The sequence below is a fragment of the Vicugna pacos genome, chromosome 9 (genome assembly GCF_048564905.1).
Source record: "Vicugna pacos chromosome 9, VicPac4, whole genome shotgun sequence".
In the NCBI taxonomy this organism is placed as follows: Eukaryota; Metazoa; Chordata; class Mammalia; order Artiodactyla; family Camelidae; genus Vicugna; species Vicugna pacos.
Window position 1 is genome coordinate 25149486 of NC_132995.1, and position 15416 is coordinate 25164901.

General features: G+C 35.7%; 1 protein-coding gene across 2 annotated transcripts in view; it reads right to left on the minus strand.

Moving 5' to 3' along the window:
• The window catches only part of NETO2 (neuropilin and tolloid like 2), a 52994-nt gene that overhangs the window by 17044 nt on the left and 20534 nt on the right, over positions 1-15416 (minus strand). For both annotated transcript variants that reach the window (XM_072967299.1, XM_006207869.3), the window contains exon 7: positions 3572-3800. In XM_072967299.1, the coding sequence (XP_072823400.1) occupies positions 3572-3800 (229 nt within the window). The remainder of the gene's footprint in view (positions 1-3571; positions 3801-15416) is intronic.

The following is a 15416-nucleotide window of genomic DNA, read 5'->3' on the forward strand; positions in this document are numbered from 1 at the left end:
AACAAAACATGAAAGAGGAGGAAAAAAAGGTCAGAATTCATATAGGCTACTGAAGACAAGGTGCTATGAGCAGAAAAAAAAGGGATATTTTAACTATGAGACATTTTATACAAACCATATATAGTAACAACAAACCATAAATCGAGAGTAGAGACATGAAACATAAAAACAGAGGAAACTGAAAAAATGTAGAAAACCACCAAACTAAAATGGCAGACAGAAACACAAGGAAAAAGGAATGGAGATACAGAGCAACCGAAAACAAAACATGGAATGGCAGTACTATGTCCTCATTTAAATAAGCACCTTAAATGTAAATGAACTGAATTCACCAATCAAAAGACACAGAGAGGATGGAAGAATTAAAAAACAAGACCCAACTGTATGTTGCCTCCAGGAAAGTAACCTCAGCTAAAGACAAACATAGGCTCAAAGTGAAGGGATGGAAGATGATATTCCAAGCAAACAGCAGCCATGAAAAGCGGAGGTAGCTTATCAGACGAAATAAACTTCAAGCCAAAAAAGGTAACAAGAAACAAACATGGATATTATATAATGATAAAGAGGATGATTTATCAAGAAGATGTAATAGTTATTAATATATATGCACCTAACATAGGAGCAACAAAATATACAAAGCAATTACTAACAGACCTAAAGGTAGAAATTGACAGCAACACAGTAACAGTAGGAGACTTTAACACCCCACATGCATCAAAGGATAAGTCACCCAGACAAAAAGTCAACAAAGAAACTGAACTTAAATGAAACATTACACCAGATGGACTTGATAGATTTATACAGAACATTCGATCCACCAAATGCAGAATACACATTTCTTCTCAAATGCACATGAAACATTCTCAAGGACAGCCCATATGTTGGAACACAAAATAAAGTCTTAATAAACTTAAGACTAAAATCATATCAATTATCTTTTCTGAGCACAATAGTATAAAACTAGAAACCAACTGCAAGAAGGAAACTGGAAAAATCACAAATATCTGGAGACTAAACAAACGCTACCAAACAAGTATTAGTCAGCAAAGAAATGAGAGGAAAAATTTAAAAAGTACCTCAAGGCAAATGAAAATATGGCATACCAAATCTATGGAGATGCAACAAAAGCAATACTAAGATGGAAGGTTATAGCAATACAGACTTAACTTCAGGAAATGAAAAATCTCAAATCTAACCTTACGTCTAAAGAAACCAGAAAAAGAATACTGAGTCCACAATAATTCCTGCAAAGGGCATGGGGAGAAAAGAACTCTCCTACACTGTTGGTGGGAATGTAAATTGGTGCAGCCACTATGGAAAATACTATGGAGATTCCTTAAAAAATTAAAAATAGACTTACTATGTGATCCAGCAATCCCCCTCCTCAGCATATAACTGGAGAAATCTCTAACTCGAAAAGATACATGCACTCTAAAGTTCATGGCTGCACTGTTTACAATAGCCACAGAAGTAATCTAACTGTCCTCCAACTGATGAATGGATAGAGAAGATGTGGTATATATACACACAATGGAATACTACTCAGCCATTAAAAAGAATGAAATAATGCCACCTGCAGCAACATGGATGGACCTGGAGATTGTCATACTAAGTGAAGTAAGTCGGAAAGGGAAAAAAAATACCTTATAATATCACTTGTATGTGAAATCTAAAAAAATGGAAGAAGTGAACTTGTAAGACAGAAACAGACTCACAGACATAGAAAACAAACTTACAGTTACCGGGGGGAAAGAGGTGGGGAGGAATAAACTGTGAGTTTGGGATTTGCAGATACCAACCACTATTTACAAAATAGATAAACAACAAGGTCCTACTGTACAGCACAAGGAACTATATTCGACATCTTGTAAGAGCCTATAATGAACAAGAATATGAAAAGGTGTGTGTGTATATACATGTATATGTATGTGTGTGTGTGTATACATATATATATATACACATACATATATATATATCAAATATATAACTGAATCACTATGCTATATACCCAAAACACAATATTGTAAGCTGACTATACTTCAATTAAAAAATGGCAAACATGATAGTGATAGAAAAAAATCAGAATTTCCATTAAATCAGGAATAAAATATGTATTCCACATATGCATAAATCTAAAGTGACAATGAAGTTTTTTGTTCTAAAGCAGCACATTTTGAGAGTTAAATAAAGTGTAAATGTTAGTTGTACTGAGGAAAAAAACCCCCCAAAACCCTCCAAATAGCATGTTATTTGTAGAAAACAGACACATAGATTAATGAAACAGAACTGAGAGCCCAGAAATAAACCTACACACACACGGACAATTAAGTTACAACAAAGAAGCAAAGAATGTACCATGGAGAAAGAACAGCCTTCTTCAATAAATGACACTGGGAACACAGAACAGCCATATTGAAAAGAATGAAACTAGACCACTACCTTATGCCATACACAAAAATCAACTCCAAATGGATTAAATATTTGAATGTAAGACCTAGAAGAAAACAAGCAGTATGCCCTTTGCTCTCAGTCTTAGAAACATTTTTCTGGCTATGTCTCCTCAGGCAAAGAAATAAAAGCAAGAATAAAAAATGACACTACATCAAACTAAAAAGCTCTGCACCGCAAAGGAAACCATCAACAAAGGAGATATACACATTCTCAGAGAGACTTATTAATTAGAAAGGGAAAATTGAGTCTATAGTGGAAAACCCTGGCAGGCAGTACCTTAAGGAAGTGATCCAAGTTACTGTAAGGAAAACCCACATCCTGTACCCCCTCCTCACTGGAGTGGTGTGCTGAGAAAGGCATGCTGTAATTTCTGTGGGACTCTTGACAGAAATGCATGATCTCAACTGAATCCACGAGAGAACACAGACAAACCTAAACTGACGGGCATTTTACTAACTGGTCAGTGCTCCTCAAATGCATCAAGGTCATTAACGGCTAGGAAGTGTCCTAATCAGAGGAGACTGAAGGAGACATGACAATTAAATGCAGTGTGGGATCCTGGACCAGAAAAGGACACTAATGGAAAAGCTAGTGATATCTGAGTAAGGTCTACGTATTGGTTAATAATATTTTATCTGTTACTTTTCAGTTTTACTATGATTTGGGAAGACGTTAACACTGGAGAATCTGAGTGAAGGGCATATGAGAACTCTTACTATTTTCAACCACTTTGTATGAGATTAAAGTTATTTAAAAATTAAAAAATTAAAATAAGAAAACAGTCTATCTAAATCTTTGGGATGCATGGTCTGGTAGATTCACAACTCCTCACCACACTGAATTAACACTACTGATAATTACTTTGAGTTTTGAGAATCTTGAGAGAAGTCTCCACTTTCTGCATCCCCTATTATGCGTTTATCCCTTTATACTAAGATAGTGCTTCAATTTATGCATTTCCATTTTTTTTCACCCATGACAGTCAACTCCTTGAGAATACAAAGACCAAGTTACTTCTACATTCTGTGACTTGCAGTCTTTGTCAAAAGGAAATGCTTAATAATTGTACTCTGAATAAATGATTATGTAGATCTCAATGTTACAGGAATTATTTACTTACGCTCCACAAAGGAAGTAAAGAGCATTCTGAACCTGCTAAGCCGACTACCTTCATCTGCCCACATCCGTATCACCCCAACTCCTGTTTTAAGCATTACATCGTTGGCCACAGTGCTGCAGAACTTGGCCTTCAGATTTTCAATAGAACTGCTTCCATCATAGACTGCAACAAAGTTTCTCTTGCATTCATTTGAGTGCTCCATCTGATAATCTAGGAACCTCAAATAAATCTGTAACAATAAAACAATGAAAAACACTTTTAAAAAATATACATTGATTTTAATTTTCTAGTTCTACTATCCAATCACTATGTAGACTGAATTGAGTTATAACAGCAGACAAAAAACCCCAACAGATTAAAGGCTGATGTCTAAGTAGGTAAAAGAACTAAGACTAATGGTCTGTTTCTTTAGTTGTCTTAATGGAACCAAGCATCAAGGAACCTAAAGTTTGTGTTTTGTCTATAAAGAGATTTTTTTTTTGCTCTATGAGGCATGACTGTCTTACCCATTTTCCTTGTTATAAAAACAATCTCATGGTGCTAACAAACTGGGAAAATAAAAGAAACACTCATAATTCTGTTACTCTAACAATTATTGTGATTAACTTTTTTCAGTTTTTCTTCACATTTTAAAAACCTAAGTTTAATTGTAAGATACACACATCCTGGCTGTAACACATCGAAACTTATCTATTCTCTTCATAGCTGCAATAATTTCCAGGATGTTATTTTTTTATTTATATTTAATTTTTTTTCTTTTTTTGTAGAGGGGAGTAATTAGGTTTACTTATTTTTTTGATGGAGGTACCGGGGATTGAGCCCAGGACCTCATGCATGCCAGGCATGCTCTCTACCACTGAGCTATACTCTCCCCCTCTTGTCATTTATTTACCTGCTATCCTACCATTGCACACTGAAGTGGTTTTAAGATTTTATTCCATAAATAACAATTTCTACATTTTCAGTCAGAAAGATTTAAACTGGAGTATCAAAATAAGCACAATTAGTGTTTTATTTTGTTTAGTATCCTCTGCCTTCAAATTTTATAGGCAGCTTGCCACCTGGCACTAAGTTATTCTTAAAGTATGCTTGGCCCATCCGTATTGGAAGATTTCCTTTAGATTGTAGGCTAAGAAAGACCATGAACATTAATCTTCAGGTTGCGGGCTTAGAAAGACTTTGAGCATAATCTCTAAAAGAACAGAATGAAGCAAGTATTATTCTTCACAGACAGGGAGGAAATTAAGGCTCAGCAGGATTAAGGAACTTGCCCAAGGTTACTGAGGGCGAGGATTTGAAGCTAGGTTGGTATTACTCTAAAAGTGTATGTTCTTCCCATTCCCTGGGTGCCTTCCATGTGCACAGGCACACACACACACACACACACACTCTCACGCCTGGTTTCATTCTTTTGGCTCTAGTTGCTCATATGTGACTCTACGATTAAAATAAAATTTTAGTGAATGAAGAATAAAGATTTTCTTTGATCGCCACTGAAGATACCTAATGAGTATTCACTTGCTAGCTGTTAATCTCTGCGGTAGAAGAATGATGCCACGCCATAAAAAAAAATGTTAAGGTCGGATATTTTCCCCCCTAAAATACCTTAATGGCATAAAACCAAGAGTAAACAATCAAAAAATAAAGCTCAAAGAGCTATATTTGACACAGTAACTTACGCTTACTTGAAATGACCAGTTTGCCACTTTAATGAGAATAGTGGAAAATTACTGGTAATGGATTTCCATTTCAAAACTTTACAAAATCTCCATAAATGTATTTTAATATAGAAGCAATATGTTTGCTTAAGTATACCACCCGTTCTCATTAATTTCTCCATCATTTATATAATCAAAACATTCTGCCCATGGTTCTCTGGTAGTGAGTATCACTAATACTGTAATGATCTGTCTTCTCCATTAGATTGTAAGGTCTTCCAATGAGAGGATCATATGCTAATTATATCCAGTATAATTCTTGCTCTGGGCAATTAATGAAAAAGTGACTCGGTTTATAAAACCTAGTTTTGGTAGAGCTAATCATCAGGAAAATGAGAAGTCTGAAGTATTTACTCTGCTTTATTTTTTAATTGAAAGAAACAGTACTTTTACAAGACCACAGTAACTGCTCTTTAGAGATGTAACATTTTAAGGTTACACTTTAAGGCAAAGTTGTAAGGTAAATCATATGACAAGAATGAAATTCTTTTCTATTGTGAATATAGTTAAATATTGAAGTTAATAGTTTAGTTCAGAAAGCATTTCTAACATGAAGCTGACAAACTGAAACGGGTGGAGGGGAGCGCCAACTGCTCTTCTCTCCCCCAGATCGCAGAAGATGAGGTCTTTTACAGAACACTCCTGGCCTCGCAGCTCTCTCATACCCTCCCCAGGAGGTGGAGCGACTTACCTAGATGGGGAGGAACATGATCTCTTTTCCCTTCCCTCTTTCCCTGGACCAGTGAGTAAGAAACAGTGACCCAGGTAAATGGGTCTCTTCTGCAGAAGCACTTCCCTTGGATGGGATGGTTCAGTCTAGACCCAGGTGGGAGGTGGAACTAGTGTGTAGGGAATTAGCACATCCAATCTGACTCTCTAAGCTCCTTCCCCAGCTTGTGCTGTAATAAAGGGGCTATTTTCAATCTCCACATTTTCAATTGGTTCATGACTCTAGTGGGGAAAAGGATGCTATTTACTGGAGTCCCCGAAGACCCCAACAGAAATGCAATGAAATCCTCAGACAGCTGTTATTTTTATGGAAAGGCCACTGATAACAACAAACTAAAACACTACTTATATACTCAAACACCAGCGATCTCTTCTGTATACATAAGTTAATTTTTCTTGAACATCACCTACTAACTAGTTGACCCCATTTTGAATATTTAAGGATTATGGTGGTCTTTAACATTTTTCTTTTAAATTTCTTACACAAAACCAACTATTCATTCTTTTAGTTTAAAACAGTTTCAAAAATTGGATCCAATTCCTATGTCAACTGTGTACAACTGTGTCCTATGTTAACTCTAAAGAAAAACTTACTTTTATTAAAACATTGTCCAATATTCAACATTCTAAATAATACTCCTAAAATTATAAAAAAAGATTTGTAGAGTCATTTCTTCATGAAGTATTTCAAAAAGGAGCAAGACCTTAAGTATTAATTTCACTTACGCACTTAAATATTTAATTATTAAAATATTATCAAATTGAAAAACAAAAAAACAAAACTCTGTACAGTCATCCCTTAGTATCCATGGGGAATTGGTTCCACGAAGGACCTGCTCTGGATGCCAAAATCTGCAGATGCTCAAGTCCCATAGTTGGCCTCCCTGTATCTGTGGTTTCTTCGTACCCGTAGTTCTGCACCCACAGATTCAACCAACTGTGGATCCTGCAGTACTACAATGTTTATTGAAAAAAATCTGCATATAAGTGGACCCGCATAGTTCCAACCTGTGTACAACTAATCTTTGAACAACACAGTTTCGAACAGTACAAGTCCACTTATGTGGATTTTTTTCAATACACACTACAGTGTACACCGTCTGAAGCTGGTTGTGAGTGCAGAACCTCGGATACAGAGGGCCGACTGTAAAGTTATACTGAGTTTCAACGTGAGTGGGTCGGTAGCCCTGCCGCCGCGCTGTTCAAGGGTCACTTGCACAGCTTAAGTCTCCTATGTTCCCACTGTCTCTCCTACATACCCTATTCTGAGCATGATTTTTATAATTCCCATGCATTTTTAGATTTTTAAATTTCTGTATCTATAAAATGCATGGTATTGTTTTGTACATTTAAAAATCTTGTATCTACTGTAGAAATAAATCTCCATCCAGTTATCCTTGTCTACTTCTTAATATGTTAAATACTGCTGCAAACACCCTTGTACTCTCATTACGTGCTTGTGTGATGAGTATCTGGGTGTATATCTAGAAGCGTGGTTGCTGTGTTGCAGGTTGTGGCCATTTTCAGCTTTACCAGAGCATGCCAAATCGCTTACAAAAGTGGCTGAAGCTATTTATTCTTCTAAAGCAAGTTAAGAGCATTTCCATTACTCAATCCTTGCTGACATTTGAGCATATCAAGACATTCAATCTCATCTCAAGTAATACGTAATAAAATTCTCTGACAAATGCACGGAGTCATGCGACAGCCACCATAATCAAGAAGAGTCCCATCGCCCTCCAAAATTCTCTCCTGCAGCTCCTCAGCAGTCTGAATCCATCTCCAGTCTTGATCCCTGCCATGGCGCTCTCTTGCTGTCCTGCAGCTTCACCTTTCCCACAATTTCACAGAAACACAATCACACAGTATTCTGAGTCTGGAGTCTTTCAGTTAGCACAACATGCTTGAGACTCTTCTGCTACTGTCTGTCCCAGCAGTTCATCTGTTTGTACTGCTGAATAGATTTCACTACATAGATGTACCAGAGTTTATTCTTTCAACAACTGGAAAACACTTGGACTTTTCCCAGTTTTTGGTTATTATGGATGAAGCTGCCATGAAGATTCACACTCAGGTTTGTTTTGTGTAAACATGTTTTTACTTCTACTGTGTACCCAGCCAGGAGGCTGCTAAATCACATGGTATCTGTACAGGAAACCACCAAGCTGTTTTGCAAGACAGCTATATCATTTTGCATTCCCATCACGAGTGTTAATAGATTTTCAGTTGCTCTGTACAGTTCCCAGCATCTGGTATTGTCAGATATCAAAAATTATAGTTATTTTAATAGAGGTATAGGGCTATTCCATTGTGGTTTTAATTTGCATTTTTGTAATGACTGAATCTTCTTTGGTGAGGTGTCTGTTCAAATCTTCTGCACATTTTTAAGTTGGGCAGTTTCCTTGTTGTTGAGTTTTGAGTTCTGGGTTAAAGAAAACTTTTGGTAAGTGTTTTGTAAGTATTTTCTCCTAGTGCCTTTTCTTTTCACTCAACAGTGTCATTTACAGAGAAAAAGTTTTAATTTTAATAAAGTTCAATTTACAACTTTTTTTAATGGAATCTTCTTTGATGTGATATCTAAGAACTCTTTCCCTAACCCAAAGTCAAAGAGATTTTCTCCTATGTTTTCTTCTAAAAGCTTTATTATAAATGTTTATGATATAGTTTGAGTTAATTTTATTGTATAGGATATTAGGTATAGATCAAGGCTGTTTTTGTTTTTTTGACATAGTCAAATTGTTCCAGCACCATTTGTTGAAGACTAGACTATCCTTTCTCCATTGATTTGCCTTTGTATCTCTGTAAAAAAAAAATCAGTTAGCTATATTGGTATGAATCTGTTTCTGGGCTCTATTCCATTCCATTGATTTCCGTGTTAGTCCTTTTGTCAGTACCACACTGTCTTGATTACTAAAGATTTAAAGTCCTGAAATAAGGTAGTGAGTCTTCCACCTTTGTTCTTTTTCAAAATTTTTTGACTTATAATTCTTTGCCTTTTCATTATATTCTAGAAACAGCTTATCAATATTTACAAAAATAAATCTGAGGTTTTAATTTGAACTGTGTTTGTCTATATAGGTCAATTTCCGAAGAACTGACACGTTAACATTATTGAGTCCATCCACAGGTACACACAGTGTACATCTCCATTTATCTACGTCTTCTTTGAATTTTTTCATCAGGGTTCTGCAAGTTTTCAGTTTACAGATGCTGTATGTATTTTTGAGGCGGGGAGGAGGAGTGCTATTTTAAATGGTATTGCTGCTTTCTTAATTTTGAACTCCAACTGTTCATTCTTCAAGTCTACAAATGTTGAACCAGCTACTGTAGTTGACCCTTGAATAACACGGAAGTTAGGGGTGCTGACCCTCCACAGTCAAAAATCCACACGTAACTTTACAGTTGGCCCTCCATATCAACCATGGATGGTGTAGCATTATATACTTACCCTTAAAAAAATCTGTGTAAAAGTAGACCTGTACAGTTCAAACTCATGTTATTCAAGGGTCAACTGTATATATAAAAATATAATTGCTATTTGTCTATTGATCTTTTATCCTGCAACCTTGGCAAACCGACTTATTTGTTCCAAGAGCTTTTTTGAGGGTGTATTTTATGTAATTTTTTTTACATAGATAATCATGTAATCTGCAAAAACAGTTTTCAATCTGTATGCCATTTTGCTCTGTATACAACTTCCAGTATGGTGTTAAGTTGGAGTTACCCTGTTGCTGATTTTGAGGGGAATACATTCAGGTTTTTTACCATTAAGTGCCATGTCAGATATAGGTTTTGGCAGACACTCTTTATCAGGTTACAAAAGTTCTGCTCTATTTTACTTTTCTGATACTTTTATCATGAATGGTGTGTTGATTTTCTTAAATTGAGGTGATCATATAGCTTTTCTTCTTTATTCTTTTTTATATAACTACACTGACTTTTCAAATATTGAACCAGCCTTGCATTCCTAGGATAAACCACCCTTGGCTGTGATTATGCAAGTGTACATTGCTGGATTAGACTAATACTTTGTTGAGGATTTTTGCATCTATTTTCTGGAGTAACGATAATGGTACCAATTCCAACATGTGGAGGTCCCCCCACCCCACACTACCAAGAATTCTCAAACATCAGCTGGGTGTCCTACGATTCAGTCTAATTCTGACACCACTAACCCAGAGGCAGCATCAGATTTCAAAGGTTGAGGACTGGCCTCCACTTTAGATGCCAATCACAAGTTCAGGCTGTCACCTCTGCTTCTGACTTGACTGGCTATAAATCTGAGGTTCCTACAGTCCCTTCTTCGGGTTCCATTAATTTTCTAGAGTGACTTACAGGACTCAGGAAGCCAGTTTACCAGTTCACTACAAAAGATATTAAAGGATACGAGTCAACAGCCAGACGGAGATATACAGGGTGAGGTGCAGAACAAAGGAGCTTCTGTCCCATTAGAGTTTCAGGCCTGGCACAATGGCCTGTAGAAGCATTCTTGCTCCCCAACATGGAAGCTCCCTGAACCACCTCTGATTTTATGGAGGTTCTGTTGCACTGGCATGACAAACTAAATCAATGGCTATCAGAGATTCATCCAACCTCCAGTCCCTCTCCTATTCCCAGAAATCAGGGGGTGAGACTGAAAGATCCAACTCTATTTGTTGGTTCACCTGGTAACCAGTGCCTATTTTTAGGGGACTTCCAGAAGTTATCTCATTAACATAAATTCAGTTGTGGTTGAAAGGGGCTTGTTATGAAAAACAAAACGTCCATTTCAACTTTATCGCTCTGAAACATTTCCAGGAACTGAGGACAAATATTAAAAGATGCTCTCATTGCTCGTGCTTAGGAAATTCCAAGGGTTTTGTGAACTCTGTGCTAGAAATGAGAATGAAGAGCAAATATATATTTTTTATTAGAAAGCAAAATATCACAGGGGAATACTGATCTTTGGTGGCATCAGGGTGAAGAACTGGTATTATTGTGAAGAATTAGTATTATTTCTTCTTTAAATGTTTGGTATAATTTGTCACTGTATCCATCTAGGCCTGGAGCTTTCTATGTAAGGAGGTTTTTAACTATTAATTTAATTTATTTCATAAATATATGGCCATTAGATTACATATTTCTTCTTTGCTGTGTTTGAGCAGTTTGTGGCTTTTAAGGAATCTGTCCATTTCATCTAAGTCATCTGATTTTTCACTCATGACTTTTCACTGAATTTTATTATTATTATTTTTAGCATTGGAGGGTCTAAAGTGATATCCTCACTTTTGTTCCTGATGCTGGTAAATGGTTTATATTTATCCAGATATTTACCATTTCTGTTTCCTTTGACTCATAAAAGTCCTAGTACCATTTCTCCTTTATCTAAAGAACTTCCTTTAGCATTTCTTCTATAGCAGGTCTGCAGGGAATGAAAGTCTTCATTACAACATGTAGTTATTTTGCCTTCACTCCTGCAAGAATATTTTTGCTGGATATAAAATTCTGAAGTTCACAGTTCTTTTTTTCAGCAGTTAAAGATCTGATGCACTATGCTTTGATGATTTCTGAAGAGAAATCCACAGTTATTCAAATTGTTCCCTTATACGGAATGCATCATTTTTCTCTATCAGATCTCAAAGCTTTCAATCTTTAGTTTCAAGGAGTTTGATTTGATACTTGTAGGCTTTGTTTTTTGTTTGTTTTTATCCTATTTGGTGTTTGCCAAGCTTCTTGAATCTGTAAATTTATGTCTTTCACCAAATTTGGGGCATTTTTAGGCAATTATTTCTTTGAGTATTTTTTCTGTAACAATCTCTTCCTCTTCTCCATCTGGAATTTAACTGATATGAATTTTAGGTCTTTTGAAATTGTCCCGCAGGTCCCTGAGGCTCTACTATAATTTGTTTTCTTTTTTCTCATTACTTCAAGTTAGATAGTTTCTACTGGTATCAAGTTGATAAGACTTTACGATCTCCATTGTCCTATTAGGCCACACAGTGAAGTTTTTGTCTTGTTTTGTTTTAAGTTTAAGATACACTTTTCATTTTTAGTTCTAAAATTTTCACTTGGTTCTTTTTTTTATAGTTTCTATTATTTGGCTAAGATCTATCTTTCCACTCATTTTCAGAGTGTTTACCTTTACCTCATGGAACATGGTTATACTGTTGCTTTAAAATCTTTGATAATTCCAACATCTGAGTCCTATTAGGACCAGGATCTGTTGACTGCATTCTCCTTTCAGAATTATAACTTGCTTCCCTGTTTCTCTATATACGAGTAATTTTTAAACTATATCTTGAACATTTTGAATATAACACTGACATGCTGGACCCTGTTAAAAATTCATGGAAAATGTTGAATTTTGTTTGTTTTATCAGGCAACCTAACCTGTTGTGGGTTCTGAGTAACTAACAGTACAGAGAAAAAAAAATGGGGGTTCCCTCCATACTCTCCAGACATCACCACATCCTTTTCCAAGCTGCACTGGTTAAGGAGATGAGGTTTCTCTGAGGGTTTTAGTTGCTGTAGCTGTTGCGACTGATGCTCACCATGGGCGGAGCTGGTAAGAGGGGAAAACAAACCACCCAGGGATTCCCTCTTCGAGTTTGTAATGGCCCCTTTCCCCGCCTTCTGGCTAGAGTGCTTTCTCTGAGTTCCTGTTATCAGTTCCATAAAATAGTCCAAGAGATAAAAGAGAAGGAAAAAAAACCCCTGTGACCCTCTCGGAGTCATTATTCAAGTTCTGACTTCCCTCCAAACCTACCTTCTAATGGTTACTTTTCAGAATCCTCATGTAGTTGCTTTTTTAATTCTGTCCAGAGTTTCCAGCTATAATAAGTTAAAAGAAATGAGCTGTAGTGGGCTTACTCCATCTCGGCTGGTTCTGGAAGTCAAGTTTATTTTAATGTAGTAAATGATGAATTTTATCTTTATGGCTTGTACTTTGTCTCTTCTTTGTTTTTACTAAACTGTTTCCTAACCATCATTTATAGAAATATATTCCTATATTTTCTTCTAAGTTTTAGTTCTAACATTTAAGAATGCATTTTTTGTCAATTGTAAGACAGAGATCTCAAATCAACAGTAAATTGTTGTAGTGTCAATTACCAAGTGTCTCCTTTTGACCTAAACATAAGACCTGGCACTATAAAACTCCTAGAAGAGAACACAGGCAAAACATTCTCTGACATAATTGTAGCAACGTTTTCTTAGGTCAGTCTCCCAAGGCAATAAAAATAAAAGCAAAAGTAAACAAAGGGGACTTAATCAAACTTACAAGTTTTTGCAAGCAAAGGAAAGCATAAACAAAATGAAAACACAACCTACTGACTGGGAGAAAATATTTGCAAATGATGCAACTGACAAGGGCTTAGTTTCTGAAATATGTAAACAGCTCATACAATTCAACAACAAAAACCCAAAAAACCCAATCCAAAAATGGGCAGAAGACTCAACAGATGTTTCTCCAAAGAAGACACACAGACAGCCAGCAGGCATATGATAAGATGCTGAACATCATTAATCATCAGAGAAATGCAGATCAAAACCACAATGAGGTACACCTCACACCTGTCAGAATAGCCATCACTAAAAAGTCTGGTTTTCTTCTTCCCTTTGTAATTTATTTATTCAAGAAATATTCAATTTTTTTTCTTTTTCTTCAGGAGTTCTTCATAGTTTGTCTTATAATAGTTTAAATCTCACCTGCAGTTAACTTATGACCTTTTTCACTTCTGATATTATTTCTTTTTTTCTAGATCAATCTTGCCAGAGGCATGCCTACTGCTAGCTAGCTAGCTAGCTATCTATCTACCTATCTATCTACCTATTTATTTTTTACAAAGGGTCAGCTTTTGGTTTTGTTGTTTTTTTTCTTCTTGTAAATTTTTAATTTCATTTATTTCTGTTCTTTTATTATTACCTTTACTTTGGATTCTTTTAAAACTTCAGTTGAATCTTAGCTCATTAAATTTAAATCCTTTTCTTCTTCTAAAGGAAGCATTTATGGTCATAAATTCCCTTGACGTACTTTTAGGGGCATCCTACAAGTTTCGATATGTAGTATTTTCATTATTGCTACATTTTGAATGTGTTCAAATCTCCATCCTGATTTCGTCTGTGACCTATGAACTACTAAATGGTATATTAAATTTCCAAATGTTTGGGGTTTTAAAGTTATCTTTTGGTTGCTGGCTCCCATTTAATTGCATTTTTGTCAGAGGATGCTCTGCTTGATACCAAGCTCTGGTATGTCTATCAGACTCTTTCTTCATCCAGCGTATGGATCAGTTTTTATAAATGTTTCATGCATGCTTGTAGAGAATGTACATTCTCTGGATGTTACAAGAAAAGATACCAGGTCCCATTAGGCATACTGTGTTGTTTAAATCTTCTAAGCTTTGTTAATTTTTTTGTACGCTTGATTAATTACCAAGAGGTTAAAAAATACATATTATAATTGTGGATTTGTCAATTCCCCCAGCAGTTGTCAATTCATGTTTTGTACATTTTGAGGCTACATTAATACATAAAATTTAAAACTGCATCTTCCTTGTGAATTAGTGACCATCATGATGTCTATTTTAACAGTTATGTCAGCTCTTTTTTGCTGTTTGGTATTTCTTTTGTTTTTATATTTTCAAAATGTCCTGTAGTTAACTTAAAACAGGATACATTTGGATTTTAACTTCAGTATTCAGTCCATTTATTATTTTTGCCCAGAAATACCTTAATTTTGTCCTCATTCTTGAATGATGGTTTAGTTGGATATGGAATTTTTGAATTTTAGATTGCCAGTTAATATTTTCGCTTATTACTTCAAAGACATTACTGTTTTCTGGCTTCTATTTTGCTATTGATGATTCTGATGTTATTCTTCATAGGCAATCTCTCTTTTCTTTTCAGTTGCTTTAAAGATATTTTTGTTGTGTGGTGTCCCATGTAACTGAGTGTCAATTAAAACAGTTTTTTCCCCTTGGCTTTCGGAGTCACTACATGTATTGTCAACACTTTTTGACAAATTTGTCAATTCTCGAAAATTTTCTTAATAAACTGCAACTTTCCCTCACCCTCAAGCTACTTTCTGGGTACTCTTCTCAAATCTATCTTTCAGTACTATACTTTTTACTTGAGGAAGTTCTGTTCGGTTATATTTAAAGTGTACTTGGTCATTTTTCTTTCTCATCTTTTTGATTCCTTCTTGTAGGATATTTAACACACTTAAGTTCTCGAGGATCTGAGAAGCTTCTTGCTGTTACACCAGCTAACTCACTCGTGATGGGTTGTTCACAATGCTGGGTTGTGAGTTACCTTCAGCAGTGTTTTATCCACGACAATTCTACAGCCTCCATGGTTATTTTGCATTTATTTTTCCCAGGTGTCTCAGAAGGTTTTATAAACCCAGGATCATTTTGTTG